Source organism: Mauremys mutica, chromosome 3 (assembly GCF_020497125.1).
Source record: "Mauremys mutica isolate MM-2020 ecotype Southern chromosome 3, ASM2049712v1, whole genome shotgun sequence".
NCBI classification, from domain to species: Eukaryota; Metazoa; Chordata; order Testudines; family Geoemydidae; genus Mauremys; species Mauremys mutica.
In genome coordinates this window covers 19,014,969-19,032,308 of record NC_059074.1, presented here as the reverse complement: position 1 = coordinate 19,032,308, position 17,340 = coordinate 19,014,969, and the positions used below count along the sequence as shown (strand labels likewise).

General features: G+C 44.1%; 1 protein-coding gene across 5 annotated transcripts in view; it reads left to right on the top strand.

Annotated features, from left to right (window-relative positions):
- Nucleotides 1–1,792: 1,792 nt before the first annotated feature.
- SPATS1 (spermatogenesis associated serine rich 1) overlaps nt 1,793–17,340 on the top strand; it is a 30,502-nt gene continuing 14,954 nt past the window's right edge. For 3 of the 5 annotated variants that reach the window (XM_045011059.1, XM_045011058.1, XM_045011061.1), the window contains exons 1-4: nt 1,793–2,003; nt 3,185–3,341; nt 3,436–3,551; nt 13,968–14,129. In XM_045011059.1, the coding sequence (XP_044866994.1) occupies nt 1,958–2,003; nt 3,185–3,341; nt 3,436–3,551; nt 13,968–14,129 (481 nt within the window). In that variant the 5' untranslated portion in view covers nt 1,793–1,957. The remainder of the gene's footprint in view (nt 2,004–3,184; nt 3,342–3,435; nt 3,552–13,967; nt 14,130–17,340) is intronic. The other 2 variants (XM_045011060.1, XM_045011062.1) reach the window with 2 other exon arrangements.

Here is a 17,340-nt window from a genome sequence, read left to right as displayed (position 1 = left end):
TGCAGACATGCTAATAATTTATCGTCCTCCCTTCTGACTCTAAGTGCCTTGATTTAACAAGCTCCACAGCAGGGGTCCCCAATGCGGTGCCCGCTGGGATGTCTAAGTGCGCCCGCGTACTGGCTGGCAGATGAGCATCTGCCAAAATGCCGCCGAAATAACGCCTCTGGATGATGTTGCGTGCCGCCAACAAACAGCATCATCCAGAGGCGTCACCGCCAAAATTCGGTGGCATTTCATCGTCGACGCCTCTGGGTGACGCCGCTTGTTGGTGGCATTTCGGCGGATGCTCGTCTGCTGCCACGGTCCTCCGTGGCTTGTCATCTGGCACCCGCCAGACAAAAAAGTTTGGGGACCACTGCTCCACAGTAACTTGGGACATAACAGTAGTGCCACCTATAGGGGAGAAGGAAGCGCTGCTGATTCTGGGTTCACAGTGGTTTTCAACCTGGGGTCCGCAGACACCTGGGGGTCCTGGACTCAGTCTAAGATTTCCAAAGTGATCCGCACCTCCATTTGAAATGTTTTAGAGTCTGCAAATGGAAAAATGTTGAAAACCACTGCACTACAATGCTTCCTCTTTTACAGGCAGTGCTGATGTCAGCTGAAAGAGTCCTCAGGGCTGGGGCTGTCTGGTGGCAGGTGTTTTGGGAGGAGGAGGAAGAAAAGATTAGGTGGGGAATCAGCCAATTCCAACCTACTTTCCCAGTGCCCAGGTTGGCATCTAGAGCATTGGTAGTTTCAGATCAGCTCAAAAAAAAATCCACTTATCCTCATCTACTTTAAAATGTGGGTGACGGAAGTGTTTCAGGCATGTGTGCCAGAGGATGTATTTGCAAGAGTCACCCATAAAACACATGTAAGCTGCTCATAAGCTTCGAAAAGTCTCTCTATTTTGTCCACCAAGTGTTCTCCCCCTGCCCCAGCCGTCATATTCCTCTCTAAAACTGACCTACTTCTTCTAGGAATCCTTCCCATCCTGCTCTCCTCTCCAATAGTCCCTCATATCCTCTAATATAAGCCCACATCCAATCTTTTGTAGTTTGTAAGCTGTTCGGGGCATGGGATGTGTCAATCTATGTTTGTACAGGAATCTGCAAATCTATAATAATGCAAGTGAACAACAACAACAGTACTTATTAACTATTAAATATGGTGGATTCTTCTGGGTTCCAAATTAATAACAGTATCCCAAACTCTCCTGCCTTCCAGAGTTTAATTAGCCCAGGATATGGTTGTTACTGAGTTATCCTTGCACGGTCCTTTTAATAGTAAATTGAAATGTGATCTCTATCCTTTCACCCCTCTGCTCTGATTGGCTATTACAAATCCTTCTGCTCTGATTGGCTACTGCCCTCAGACCTTCCCAACTCCTCTCACCAAACACAGACACCTCAATTTCTTACCTCTCAGTTCCGTCTGTAACCCTTGCCCCCACTTTCTCAGTATCAGCCCGTCCTTCCTTGTCCATTGGCGAAGGCTCAAGCAGGGACATTGCTTAGCCAGGGAAGGGGCAGATTAGGCAGTAGGGTTAAACCATTCATTCATAAACTCATGACACTACATGGCACCTAGCACACCATGGGGGCCCCAGCCTCTTTCTGGGGGCAGGGTGGTAGGCAATGTGAACAGGCTCTGTCTCTGAGCCTGCAAATCCACCACCCCTACGAGATTCCACAATAAACTGGCGTGTGGGGAAGGCATGGGGGAGAAGACTCATGAGATCACCCCCATATTTAGGAGAGTTTGGTATCTCCCGTTTCCTGGACACCCAAGAGACAACACAATACGCTGTTCCAGCTGGCATAATTAGCACCGAGTCTCCGCCCTATTCCTCCTGCACATTGGTCTCTGGGGAGCCAAAGACCCCAGAGTGACCTAGGTGTCACAGAGATGTGGCAGGAGCGCCACACCCTCTGGGAATAGAGCGGAGCTCACCACAGGCGAGGGAGGTAGTATGGAGAAACCAGAGGGAAGCTCTGTGTCACAAGGTGATGAGGATGGTAAGGTTTAGGGGAGTAGGGCAAAAGGGGTATTTGAATTTGTCCTGTGGGGCAAAAATCACATCACAGTGGGGTAGCCCTAGGATTATTATTTTTATTGGTGGTAGTATCCAAAGGCGCCATTCAGGATCTACACTCCATTGTCCTGTACACTGTACAAAGCACACATAGTCCCTGCTCTGAGCAGCTCACAATTTAAGAGAGTGGAAGAACTGATGAGTTCTGAACTGAGGGTCTTCTTTACTAAACCAGTGGTTTAGTGGCCTGTGGACTATGTCTAAGGGGTCTGCAAAAGATGACTGTGAAAATAAAGTTTCGGATCCCAGAAAAGGCATATTTCCACGTGGGGACATTCTCTTACTTTGCCACTAGGTTAGTGGCAGGATGTTGCAACATCAGAAATGGGATTTGATTCCCCTGCCTTGGGTAAACTCGGGATTTTTTCCAATCCAGGAAAGCACACAGGATAAACCTTTTAGAAACCAGACCTAGCAGCTGTCTAAGGGCTATAATTCTAGTCAGGGCCGCCCACGAGCCCTGGCCGAGGATCCCTTCCCTGGCTACTCAGCCGGTGGCAGTCCGGGTCTTCGGCGGCACTTCGGCGGCGGGTCCTTCTCTCGCTCCGGGTCTTTGGCATCACTTTGGCGGCGGGTCCTTCAGTGCTGCTGAAGACACAGAGCGAGTGAAGGACCCGTCACCGCTGAAGACTCGGAGCGCTGTCCGGTGAGTAGAAGTGCTGCGATGGGTGGTGCCTTTTTTTTAAAATGTCTGCTTCCCTGCTTTGCCCCAGACACCCTGAATCCTCTGGGTGGCCCTGATTCTAGTTGCAATTACAGGTCTTGTTAAGAAGGACTTTAGATGATGAAATCTTGATGAAAGAAAATACTCAAGGCTACAGATATATTCTTGGGATGGTAGAAGATATTTTGGTGTATGTGAACAGCAAAAGCTTCCAGGGTCAGCTAGAAAACAATAGATTAACTATTAGAAAAAACTTAAAGGCAGTGGGTCTGATTCTCCTCTCATTTACTGTACTTTTACTCTGCTGTAACCCCATTGACAAATCAGAGGAACATCAGGCCTATTGTACTATGCAAACTCTACTGCCAAGCAGGAATTGAGTTTTGGAACTGTTGCAGCCTCTCTTAAAGTAGTTGTTAGAGATCAGATACATATTACAGGGTCTCAAGTCAACAAACCTGCCCAACTTCCTGAACTCAGCAGCCGTGCAGCAAAATTCAGCAGACTTAACGAACATCGCCACACATCTCATGACAGTGCAAGTCAAGACAGTCTCAGCCGACCTTCTACCCACTCTACAGCGCCTTCTTGTTCTGAGTATGTGCAACATTACCAGATCTTAATCATAATTGCTCTAGCTCAGTGATTACTAGGAAACAGCTGATCTCTCATCTCTTTTATTTTTGATTAGCCATGACCTTGACCTGAAGTCCACACTTCCCTTGTCACCTTCCTCTCAATGTGCTGATGTTCCACTACCTGAAATTAAATCAGCAACTGAAACTCACCAGTTTATTACATCTCCTGGTAAGATCAGATTTCAGCAATCTCCCACACTTGAGTAAATTGTAAAGAATAACAGGAAAAGATAATTTACTTGCAGCACAGAATGTATCTCGGCTCTGTTCAGATGTTGTTTCACACACAGACAGAGCCTACTGCTGATCTCACACAGTTTTACTAGTCTGACCATAGTCAAAAATGAACTCATCTCCCTTCCAAACTCCTTGTCTCTTGTTCCCTGACAGTACCACCATCTTCCCAGTCACTCAGGCCTGTAACCTGGTTTTCATGTGTGGCATTGCTCTCTCTAGATTTCAAGCTGTATCCAAATCATGTCACATTTTCCTTAAATGATTCAGCTTTTCTCTCTGCCTAACCTGCCAAAGCACTGCCCACATGCTCATTATCTCCTGTCTTGATTAATGCAACCTCATCTTTTGGGCGTAAGTACTGCAACCTTGTATCACTTAGCCAACATCATCTTCCTAACTCATTGCTTCTATCACGTCGCTCTCTCCTTTGAGTGCTTCTACTGGCTCCCCCATTTGCACCACATGAAACACAAATCCTGGTTCTTCCCTTGCCAGGTACGATGAATTATTATTGATTGTACAGACAAGCAAGAAAACATGAGGTAGGATTTTCAGAAGCACTTAAGAGTCTTAGGAAAAAGGCAAAGCTCCTAAATCACATAGGCTCATTTGAAAATCCCACTCAAAGCCCCTGCATCTAGGAAGTTGAGGCCAAAATCTGGATGGCTAAATATAGACATCTAGCAGGTCAAAATGAGGAACAGGAAGGAAAGGAGACAGCAGTAGAATAAGGTGAAGGAATTGAGCATCCTTGTAGCAAGGTCCAATGATTCGTTTTGTTTCTGTGATAATCTTGTTTGTAAATTACATATTTCAAGATAGGGGTTTGTTTAGTTTTGGTTGGTATAATCAGATGCAAGACAGTGAGCAAATGATAGTGATGCAGGAGTGCTATTATAGAATCATAGAATCTCAGGGTTGGAAGGGACCTCAGGAGGTCATCTAGTCCAACCCCCTGCTCAAAGCAGGACCAAACCCAACTAAATCATCCCAGCCAGGGCTTTGTCAAGCCTGACCTTAAAAACCTCTAAGGAAGGAGATTCCACTACCTCCCTAGGTAACCCATTCCAGTTCTTCACCACCCTACTAGTGAAAAAGTTTTTCCTAATATCCAACCTAAACCTCCCCCTCTGCAACTTGAGACCATTACTCCTTGTTCTGTCATCTTCTACCACTGAGAACAGTCTAGATCCATCCTCTTTGGAACCCCCTTTCAGGTAGTTGAAAGCAGCTATCAAATCCCCCCTCATTTTTCTCTTCTGCAGACTAAACAATCCCAGTTCCCTCAGCCTCTCCTCATAAGTCATGTGCTCCAGCCCCCTAATCATTTTTGTTGCCCTCCGCTGGACTCTCTCCAATTTATCCACATCCTTCTTGTAGTGTGGGGCCCAAAACTGGACACAGTACTCCAAATGAGGCCTCACCAGTGCTGAGTAGAGGGGATGATCACATCCCTTGATCTGCTGGAAATGCCCCTACTTATACAACCCAAAATGCCATTAGCCTTCTTGGCAACAAGGGCACACTGTTGACTCATATTCAGCTTTTCGTCCACCGTAACCCCTAGGTCCTTTTCTGCAGAACTGCTACCCAGCCATTCGGTCCCTAGTCTGTAGCAGTGCATGGGATTCTTCCGTCCTAAGTGCAGGACTCTGCACTTGTCCTTGTTGAACCTCATCATATTTCTTTTGGCCCAATCCTCTAATTTGTCTAGGTCCCTCTGTATCCTATCCCTACCCTCCAGCGTATCAACCACTCCTCCCAGTTTAGTGTCATCTGCAAACTTGCTAAGGGTGCAGTCCACACCATCCTCCAGATCGTTAATGAAGATATTGAACAAAACCGGCCCCAGCACCGACCCTTGGGGCACTCCACTTGATACCGGCTGCCATCTAGACATGGAACCATTGATCACTACCCGTTGAGCCCGACCATCTAGCCAGTTTTCTATCCACCTTACCGTCCATTCATCCAGCCCAGACTTCTTTAACTTGCTGGCAAGAATACTGTGGGAGACTGTATCAAAAGCTTTGCTAAAATCCAGAAATAGTACATCCACTGCTTTCCCCTCATCCACAGAGCTGGTTATCTCGTCATAGAAGGCAATTAGGTTAGTCAGGCATGACTTGCCCTTGGTGAATCCATGCTGACTGTTCCTGATCACTTTCCCCTCCTTTAAGTGGTTCAGGATTGATTCCTTGAGGACCTGTTCCATGATTTTTCCAGGGACTGAGGTGAGACTGACTGGCCTGTAGTTCCCTGGATCTTCCTTCTTCCCTTTTTTAAAGATGGGCACTACATTAGCTTTTTTCCAGTCATCCGGGACCTCCCCCGATCGCCATGATTTTTCAAAGATAATGGCCAATGGCTCTGCAATCTCATCGGCCAACTCCTTTAGCACCCTCGGATGCAGCGCATCCGGCCCCATGGACTTGTGCTCGTCTAGCTTTCCTAAATAGCCCCGAACTACTTCTTTCTCCACAGAGAGCTGGTCACCTCCTCCCCATACCGTGCTGCAGAGTGCAGCTGTCTGGGAGCTGACCTTGTCTGTGAAGACAGAGGCAAAAAAAGCATTGAGTACACTAGCTTTCTCCACATCCTCTGTCACTAGGTTCCCTCCCTCATTCAGCAAGGGGCCCACACTTTCCTTGACTTTCTTCCTGTTGCTAACATACCTAAAGAAACCCTTCTTGTTACTCCTAACATCTCCGGCTAGCTGCAACTCCAAGTGTGATTTGGCCTTCCTGATTTCACACCTGCATGCCTGAACAATACTTTTATACTCCTCCCTGGTTATTTGTCCAATCTTCCACTTCTTGTAAGCTGTTCTTTTGTGTTTAAGACGAGCAAGGATTTCACTGTTAAGCCAAGCTGGTCGCCTGCCATATTTACTTCTCTTCCTACACATCGGGATGGTTTGTTCCTGCAACCTCAATAAGGTTTCTTTGAAATACAGCCAGCTTCCCTCGACTCCTTTCCCCGTCATGTTATTCTCCCAAGGGACCTTGCCCATCAGTTCCCTGAGGGAGTCGAAGTCTGATTTTCTGAAGTCCAGGGTCTCTGTTCTACTGTTTTCCCTTTTTCCTTGTGTCAGGATCCTGAACTCGACCATCTCATGGTCACTGCCCCCCAGGTTCCCATCCACTATTGCTTCCTCTACTATTTCTTCCCTGTTTGTGAGCAGCAGGTCAAGAAGAGCTTTTCCCCTAGTTGGTTCCTCCAGCACTTGCACCAGGAAATTGTCCCCTACACTTCCCAGAAACTTTCTAGATTGTCTGTGCACTGCTGTATTGCTCTCCCAGCAGATATCGGGGTGATTAAAGTCACCCATGAGAACCAGGGCCTGTGATCTAGCAACTTCTGTTAGTTGCTGGAAGAAAGCCTCGTCCACCTCATCCCCCTGGTCCGGTGGTCTGTAGCAGACTCCCACCACGACATTACCCTTGTTGTTCATACTTCTAAATTTAATCCAGAGACACTCAGGTTTTTCTGCAGTTTCATACTGGAGCTCTGAGCAGTCATACTGCTCTCTTACGTACAATGCAACTCCCCCACCTTTTCTGCCCTGCCTGTCCTTCCTGAACAGTTTATATCCATCCATGACAGTACTCCAATCATGTGAGTTATCCCACCAAGTCTCTGTTATTCCAATTACATCATAATTCCCTGACTGTGCCAGGACTTCTAGTTCTCCCTGCTTGTTCCCCAGGCTTCTTGCATTAGTGTATAGGCATTTAAGATAACCCGCTGATTGTCCCGCTTTCTTGGTCTGAGACAGGAGTCCCCCCTCTTGTAATCTCCTGCTTGTGCTTCCTCCCGGTATCCCACATCCCCACTTACCTCGGGGCTTTGGTCTCCTTCCCCCGGTGAACCTAGTTTAAAGCCCTCCTCACTAGGTTAGCCAGCCTGCTTGCAAAGATGCTCTTCCCTCTCTTCGTGAGGTGGAGCCCGTCTCTGCCTAGCAATCCTTCTTCTTGGAAGACCATCCCATTGTCAAAGAATCCAAACCCTTCTCTCCGACACCATCTGCGTAGCCATTCGTTGATTTCCACGATTCGACGGTCTCTACCCTGGCCTTTTCCTGCCACAGGGAGGATAGATGAGAACTTAAGGTTGTGTCACAGCTTCTGTTTAAAGGTTCACAGAATCATAGAAGATTAGGGTTGGAGAGACCTCAGGAGGTCATCTAGTCCAACCCCCTTCTCAAAGCAGGACCAACCCCAACTAAATCATCCCAGCCAGGGTTTTGTCAAACCTGACCTTAAAAACCTATAAGGGTGGAGATTCCACCACCTACCTAGGTAACCCACTCCAGTGCTTCACCACCCTCCTAGTGAAATATTAGCAAAAGCTATCCAACCTAGACCACTGCAACTTGAGACCATTGCTCCTTGTTCTGTCATCTTCTACCACTGAGAACAGCCTAGCTCTATCCTCTTTGAAACTCCCCTTCAGGTAGTTGAAGGCTGCTATCAAATCCCACCTCACTCTTCTCTTCTGCAGACTAAACAATCCCAGTTCCCTCAGCCTCTCCTCAAAAGTCATGTGCTCCAGCCCCCTAATCATTTTTGTTGCCCTCCACTGGACTCTCTCCAGTTTGGCCACATCCTTTCTGTAGTGGGGGCCCAAAACTGGACGCAATACTCCAGATGTGGCCTCACCAGTATCGAATAGAGGGGAATAATCACTTCCCTCGATCTGCTGGCAACACTCCTACTAATGTAGCCCAATATGCTGTTAGACTTCTTGGAAACAAGGGCACACTGTTGACTCATATCCAGCTTCTCATCCACTGTAATCCTCAGGTCCTTTTCTGCAGAACTGCCGCTTAGCCAGTCGGTCCTCAGCCTGTAGCAGTGCATGGGATTCTTCCGTCCTAAGTGCAGGACTCTGCACTTGTCCTTGTTGAACCTCATCAGATTTCTTTTGGCCCAATCCTCCAATTTGTGTAGGTCACTTTGGACCCTATCCCTACCCTCCAGCATATCTACCTCTCCCCCCAGTTTAGTGTCATCTGTGAACTTGCTGAGGTGCAATCCCATCATCCAGATCATAATGAAGATGTTGAACAAAACTGGCCCCAGGACAGACCCCTGGGGCATTCGGCTTGATACCGGCTACCAACTAGACATCGAGCCGTTGATCACTACCCGTTGAGTCCGACGATCTAGCCAGCTTTCTATCCACCCCTTATAGCCCATTCATCCAATCCATACTTTTTAACTTGCTGGCAAGAATACTGTAGGGAAGCCATGTCAAAAGCTTTGCTAAAGTCAAGATACATCATGTTCACTGCTTTCTCCATATCCACAGAGTGAGTTATCTCATCACAGAAGGCAATCAGGTTGACAATTCAAAGTCCCCTAAAATTGACACACTTACTGGATTCTTTTGAAAACTGATGTGCCTTAGGAGGGTGCAGAGTAGGGTTAGTAACCCAAATTTGGGGTAAAAAATATAGTTTTTTTTTCCAAAAGTCTCCATGGTGTTTGTGTTTTATTTTTGCTCAGAGCTAGAGATGCTTGCATTGCTTTGAAATCTGGATTGCCTCATAGGGGTATGGGGTAGCATTAGTGACCCAAATTTGGGTTATACGCCTGGCCAAAAAATGCTGGTTTCCTTCTGCTGCCTTGTATTGTTAAGCTGAGAAGTACTAATGATTGGAGGCATCACAGACCTCATTGAGATTGATGGCTGTGTGTTCACCTATTAACAAAACTAAGGATAAGTTAACAACAAGCCCCCACCTAAAACCAAAAAAAGATTTGGCCTGGGTGGCTGGAGGTTGCTACAATTTGTGAGTCAGAGTTGGCAATTGTATATTGAGGGGAATGTAATCAAAGTATTTGGGGAAAATGTTAGACATGTGAATGCTTCCCGGGAAGGGAGGAGTATTAGTAGGTGAAGGAGTGAGAGAATAGGGGGAGGGGGTTTGGGGCTGTTGCAAGGGAAGGGGTCTTATAGGGAGGGGGATCAATGGGGATGGGTGTTAGGGGTGAGGAGAGAGGTTGGGGGCTCAGGTGAGGGTGCTACGGGTAGTGGAGGCGTGGGACACTGGGAAGGGAGGCATGGGGATGAGTGGCAGGGGACTGGGGTAGAACAGGGGTAGGAGTAACTGCCTCACATGCTCCCCTCCTGTGTGTGCCTATATCTGGGGAGCTCTTACATTTCTAGGGGTGTCCGAGTCCCTTCCCTGCCCCACTCATATAGCCAGGATATGGGGGTCCTTAGCCCACTGGGGGTGTCTCTGTTATAATAGAATATGTTTTTATTTTATTGGGAAGTTTACTCTGAACACAGCAGAATAGACAGCGTCTGGTCTAAGCAAAATTTTTGTTATATCAGATGGGAGTGGGCGGGATCTTTTTTTCTCTTTGTCCTTTAATCGCATTAGATGGAATTCTCTGGGCGAGAGTGAATGTTGCAAAGGAGGTGAAGCTCTTGTACCTTTCAGCAATGATGAGGTAGGCAGGGTAATGGCATGTGTGTTAATGGGACATATGGACCATTGCTGAAAGAGGGCAGAGTTAAGGTTGCATGGGCAACCTTTACTGTGAATTTCCTGATTTCAGATGTTTGACTTTTGCTCATACAACGTACCACAAAGCAACCGTAACTCTGTGTTAATGTAGTTTTTTGCCACTGAATAGCAAGAAAGTGCCTGAAAGCTAACTGTAAGAAGGGAGCTTTGAGGAGTTTGAAGAAAGTGAGAGACATTTCAAGACACAAGAGAGGGAAGCAGAGGATTCAGCATATGATTATGAGATTAGTTTGTTTACTCTGCTAGTCTGAACAGTGGCAGAACTGAAAGTCAGATGGGAATGACTGCTTAGGCCATTTAATATCTAGTGAGTTGCTATAATAGCTTATGAAGCTAACTTTAAGAGGCTAACATATAAAGTCAATTCATATTTATCCAGATCCCTCTTAATCTTAACCCTCCATTCTCTGAAATTGGGTTGGGACACCAGCGCTGCATAATTTACATGGAACCATGGTAACTGCTGTATGAGATCACATCTGTGGCCCTAAACCAAATGGCACCCCAGGCAAGGAGTGTCTTAGCCCCCCCCCACTCCTCCATTTGTTAAAACTTTTGAATACCTTATTTTTTATTGCATTGGTAGCCCATTTCATGACTTTGATGCACGATTTGCATGAATGATTTATCCTTGTCATATAAGATGATAAATTTGCATGCTAGGATCTGTAAATCTGTATTTATTTATGCCATATATGAGCAAATAGAAAAAAATTCATGTCCTTTAGGCTTATAGAAACTTTTAAATTTTAAGAATATCTGAAATGCACTAAGAGCAAGAAATTGAACTGTGCACCAACATTGGGTGGACCAATATTAAATAGCATTACAGTAGGTACAGCCTTAGAATGTTAACCCTAGTCCTTTAGTTCAAAAAGTCACATTTCTTGCCTTTGCCCTCGTGAACCGAAGCACAGCATCAGAGAGATGCAAAGACTGGCCAATGGCATTTTCAAGCAATAAAATAGCAAGTGATGTCAGTCTCTCATCGGTCAGTGTCGATTCAAGATATGTTTTAATGAGCCTGAGCTTTGAAAAGCTGCACTCACAACTCGTGGCTGTGACTTGCAGCATGATCAGAATCCTCAAAGTGACACACACATTAGGAAAAGTGTCCTTCAGCTCTGCATTATGAATGAATTGGAGAACTTGGAGTGGAGAGTACTTCTTGTACGGCAAAATGGACACTCGAGCAGCGTCAATGAGCAAGTAAAAAACTCCCCCTTGAATTTTCCTTACGAGCTTCCGATCACCACCTCTCTGCCCTCGTAACCAAACTGTCTCTTCTTCCAATGAATACCACTTTCCTTGAAGACAGGCTCAACTCCTAAGTTTTCCACCATTTCTTTGGCAGCAGTGATGGCATCTTCAAATCCGCTGTCTCTGTAGACCACAGTGAAATCAAGGCAGCTTCTCATCCAAGTAGTAGCGGTCACAATGTCCATCGACTGAGTGTGTAATGCCTTGCTTACAACGTTTATTTGGAACAGGATATCATGCCAAACCACAACTGAGACCATAAATTTGAAGTCAGTGACCTGGTTGCCAGGCTTGGTGCTTAGTATCAGATTCCAGCCTTGGCTTTACTTGACTTCACCAGTTCCATCATGGTGTTGTAAACGTTAGTCATCTAGTACCTCACTGGCCTTACACTGTCAATGTAGCTCTCCCAGCAAGTGTCACTTAGTGGCTTTATGGTCAAATTTGTACCTTTGTCCATGATGATCTTCCACCTGATATTGAAGCTGAAAACAGGACCTATATCCTTTGCAATTCTCCAAAGGGAGATCCTGAATCTAAAGATGATGACATTGCCATTCCCTCAACCTGGTTGTGTCAGATGCAATCACAAGGCACCAAGAAAGCTCTTGGATTCAGAGCAAGGATCCTTGCCTGGACGCCACTGTTTCTTCCCTTCACGTTCGTGCCATTGTTGTAGCCTTGACCGCAGCAGTCTTGAAGCTTTATTTTATTCTCATTCAAAATGTTCAAAATCAGTTCTGTTAGGCCTTATCCAGTAGTGTCGCCCACAGACCAGAAACAGATAAAGTGTTCCTTTACTTTACTGCCATCCTCGTCATCAACAAATCTTACTGTAAATGACATCTTTTCACTGTGACTAATTTCAGGAGTGCAGTCCATTATTACAGCCTAGTACTTAACTTTGCCAAGCCACATCAATGTGTTATCAAGCATCTTCCTTGCCGTCAGGTCAATCAATTTGTTTTGAATTGTTTTGCTGCAGTAATGGTCCATAGCTTCTTTACGAACTACTTGAGGTATGTAATCATGCATGACATCATTGTATTTCTCAAGGAGCTCTACCAAATCAAGGAAATTACGGTTATGTTCAGTGAACAACTTATCTGCCGAACCCCGGAAAGCCAAATTATTCTTTGCAAGGAAGGGGGTAGTTGAGATCAGACACTTGAGCACATTCCTCAAGTGCATCTATGCATTTATTCAGCTTGAGCCTGGATTTGACCTCCATCCATCTGGAGGCCATAAAGTAGTCGGGTGACTTTTCACGTTGCTTGAGGGCATCAGCCAAGTAATGCCAGTAATTGTACCTGGAAAGAGCAAGCAACGATTTGGCATTCTTGTCAAATATTTTGCAACAAAAACAGAACACTTTGTCAGTTGATTTCGAGTAAACTAGTCAATGCCGATTCAATTTCTCACCATTCTTTTGCGGTGTGATTTTGAAAAGTGTCACTCATTTATTGGAAATTTCATCTCCTTGATTTTGCCTGTCCCATTCAAAATTGTATGATCAATATCAGCAGAATTTAGGAAACAGTATTTCTTTTATATTGTTGCATAGATAGGGGTTCGATAGATATCTCTGCATCTCATTAATTATGTCCATTATTAGTTGCTACTTACACTCTTCAAGTCTTAAAACACATGTACACTTTCACAATTACACAATAAAACAAGTATCTCAATATTGCAGTTGGGCTCTCACTTCACTTCAGTTCGTTCTTTTATCTCACTGACTGACTGGCAATGCCCTACCCCTTATATACTTGCAAGGGCATGGCTGACAGCATTCTAGGATGTTTGAGGAAAATGTAGTTCTCAGAAAGTCTGGAAGGTTCCATGAGATACAAAGGTCCAGAACATTCTAGGTGATTAGTGGAAAATGAATCCACATATGGAGTACCTGAAATATTTTACTTCAGACATTCTATTTCCCTTTTTGTCGCTAACAACAGAAACAGCACCCCAAGCATGGCACCCCCCAAGCCTTGCACCCCAGGTAGTCACCTGGGTTGCCTGCCTCTAAATCTGGCCCGTTCTGTGGTCCATCTAATCCAGTGTCTGACAGTGGCCAGTAGCAGATGTTCCAAAGGAAGATTTAAAAGCCCAGTAATGCACAATTGTGCAATAAGATGCATATTGGGAAATTTCTTCTTAAGCTTAGACAGGTTATTATTTTGTTTGTAACCTTAGACATGTGTGTTGATATCCTTTAATATTTTATCACAACTATTATTATTGATCTATTACAGCAATGCCTAGGGACAAACCAAGATCATGGCCCCATTGTGCGAGGCACTGTATAAAGACAGAATAGTAGAGAGCCCTGCCCCGAGGCGTTTACACTCTAAATATCCAGAATAGACAAAGACTTACAGGCAGAGTAATCAGTGTGAACTAGCTAGTGTAACTGTATATGTTGTTGTTGTTGTTATTATTAAAGGGAATATCTAACAAAATTATTCAATAAATAAGCAATGTTTAAGGTGGATCTTTAAAGTGTGAACTTACTTCTATTCCCTATGTGTTTCACATTTCTTTCAGAAAACAAGAGGGCCCCAGACTTGGAATGGACTTTATATCCAAGGTTTGGTCTTCACACATATCATATTGGGAAGCGATGCATATTCAATGGTCTCTTCCTCCGAAACAAAACCTCTGCATCAGAAAGGATGTTAGAAATGCGTTTGGGAAGAAAAAAACATGGTACAATCTCTAAAACAATTGCTAACTCTAGAACATCCTAAAAGACTTGGGGGCAACATTCATGCATTGCACCAGAGGCTTGGAAATCTCAGGTTCAATACACAACCTATGTTGGTTTGTTGGGGCACGATAAGTGGATATCTAAGAACATAGATGAGCATCATTATCAAGATTAGAATGATGCGAGAAATTAAGAGTAAACAGTTTGAGAAACAAGAACTGTATGGCTGAAACAGCAGGCTTCAGACAGTCTAGCTAATGTCTGTTTCCCCAGGACATACAATATGATGTTCATGCCGACCAACATTTAAAAATCTTTCAGAGGTGCTCAGCGGCTATGGTTGTGAGTACTCCGAATCTTTGCAAACCTGACCATGTACCTATCTAAATGTAGATTGGGGTGCAAAGCCGTAGACATTCAAGCTAAAATTTTCAAAAGTGACTAGTAATTTGGGGTGCTTCAATGCTGTAATTTTCAGAGGGCAGGCAGAGAGCATTTTCTGAAGAAAACGCAGTCTCCTTTAAGATGTTTTAGGTCGGGCACTCACAAATGAAGGAACCCCAAATCATTAGCCACTTTTTAAAATCTTGGGCCATATCTTAAAATCATGATGATATCCTCTGCCTTTCCTTTTCTCATATTCAATTTCTGACTCTTACAGGAAAATTCTGTATGTATACACAGACAGCGAGAGAGTGAGAGCATCAATCTATTCTCTGGACTGTTATGTACTGCATCATTTTTGAGAATTAACTCCCCCCCACCCCAGTTTAGATCGGTTTATACAATATACAGATGCATTTTACCTTCTTCATCTATTTCATTAAAATCAACAGTAACTAAAGATTTAGAAATCCATGCATTGTTATTTGTTAAGAGTGAATCATATAGAAATTTACAGAAAGACACTGTTGACTTTAGCCAATGTGTATGTTTCATAATCAGCCCAGAGAAGTGTTATATATCCAAATGACTAAATTCTTCAGTTCAGGAATTAGTGATGCTGTATATTTTACATAATTAAATGTGACAATATCCTTTTACATGGACAATTAAGCTTATATTTGTGAGCAGTAGTGTAACTAAGGCCTGGTGTACACTGGGTGAGGGGTGGGGGAAATCGATCAAAGTTACACTACTTCAGCTACTTGAATAATGTAGCTGAAGTCAACATATTTAGATCTACTTACCGTGGTGTCTTCACTACGGTGAGTCGACTGTTGCCGCTCCCCTGTTGACTCTGCCTGCGCCTCTCGCCGAGCTGGAGTACAGGAGTTGACGAGAGAGTGCTCAGGGATTTATTTACCACATCTAGAGTAGACACGATAAATCAATCCCCACTGGATCGATCGCTGCCCATGGATCTGGCCAGTAGTGAAGACATACCTTAACAGTGTAGACATTGTACATTTTAAAATCTGTTTTCAGTGAGGGTACTAACATAACTAGATAGCCTAAAATCTGTTCTTTAGCACTGTTCTTTAGCCAACCCAGTTATTGATGAGTCAACCAGTCATTATGTCTGAACATCCTGTTTCTAATCTGCCCATGTCTTAAAAAGATTAATTACAAAGTCTGGAACTAAATTAAGGGTACAGCTTCAATTGCATTTTAGTTCTATCTCCTTCTCAGGAAATACCATTTATAATCACAGATAGGTTTTGCTTGGAAGACATTGAGGAGCTACGGGACAATTCCTGAGCTTCTTACTTATTCGTTATGGAAGTAAAGCTCCCACTGAAGTCAATGACAGTTTGTCTGAGTATGGACACCAAGACTGGTCCTCATAAGAACAAGGAAAGATCTAAGCTGCCACTATTCTCAGTCTGTTTTTTTTCCCTGCCACTATAACAGGGAGGTTCTCTCCAACTGCAACTCTGAGCAATTTGCTATAAGAATAGTAATGCTTTGTATAACACCATTGATCCGAGAATCTACGAGTACTTTATAGACATTAACTGCCACAATATACTTATGATATAGGCAAGCATTATTAGATAGCCAATGGAAGCACAACACAGTTACGGGCCAGTTCCTTGGCTAGGGGAAAGCAGCATAGATCCACTGAAGTCACTGGAGTTATGTTGATTTACCCCAGCTGAAGATCTGGCCCATCATGACACAACAGCAGCAAGTCAGTGGCATAGTCAGGAATAGAATTTAAATGCTGGTGTAACTCCACTGAATAGTGTCTATTGAAATCAATGGAGCTATGCTGGCATAAAACTGGAGAAATGTAGTGGTTAATCAAACGCTTGGAGTTCTGTTTCCCAATCCACTGTATGCCATGCCTTCCTGTGTGAAAGAATTTGTGAAGCATTACGTTGATTAAGAGATGAGCTGCAGTCTGTGGTGAATGAAGGCCATAGAGTAGCCTCGAAGATATTATGTACAAGTAACACACCCATGGTTGCACAACTTCCATAATCATTATCTTTTAAAGATACGCGGCACCTCTCACTCTCTTTTCCACAATTCAGTGGTTAGGAAACTGAAATATACTCACACTTGTGGAAGTAGTCTCTCCACAGTAGAATTGAGACACACTAATGCACCATAGAAGCTTGCACTTTCACTGTTTATCTCTTGCGCTTTCAGTCCAGCATCTTTCACAAATACTAAGGGATAATTCTGCTCCTGCCTCATCCAGCATCCTTGACCAAGGTGTTGAGACATATACAGACCAAGCTGGGTAGCCTTAGGAAACATCTGCTGTTCCCTGTGACTGTAAAGGTGATAATATTGGACACAAACGCAGGAGGTCAGGATTCTATTCCTGACTTTACACCTGCCCGGGTGGGTGACCTTAGCCAAGTCACTTCAACGCTGTGCCTCAATTACCCCATCGGTAAAATGGGGATGATGATGATGCCTACCTCTTCTGTAAAACATGGTTAGACCTATAGATAAACACTGATTTATATAATCAAGATATTAATTATTTTTAAATGCTTCATAATAAATCCTGATTCTGATCTAAATTATAGATGAGCCTCTTGTATCCCCACTAAGGGAACATCAGGAGAATGGCAGAAAATTATGTTGCAAAACTTTTAGGGACCAACAATCTTTTTGGGTCAATTTTAGAGCAAAAATCAATTAGGGATCCCAGCAAATGAAGTCGGTGGGAGATTTTTTATATATATAAAAATAAATATTATTTATTATTAATATACGATATTAAGTCAATGTAATTTAGCTCTCATACAT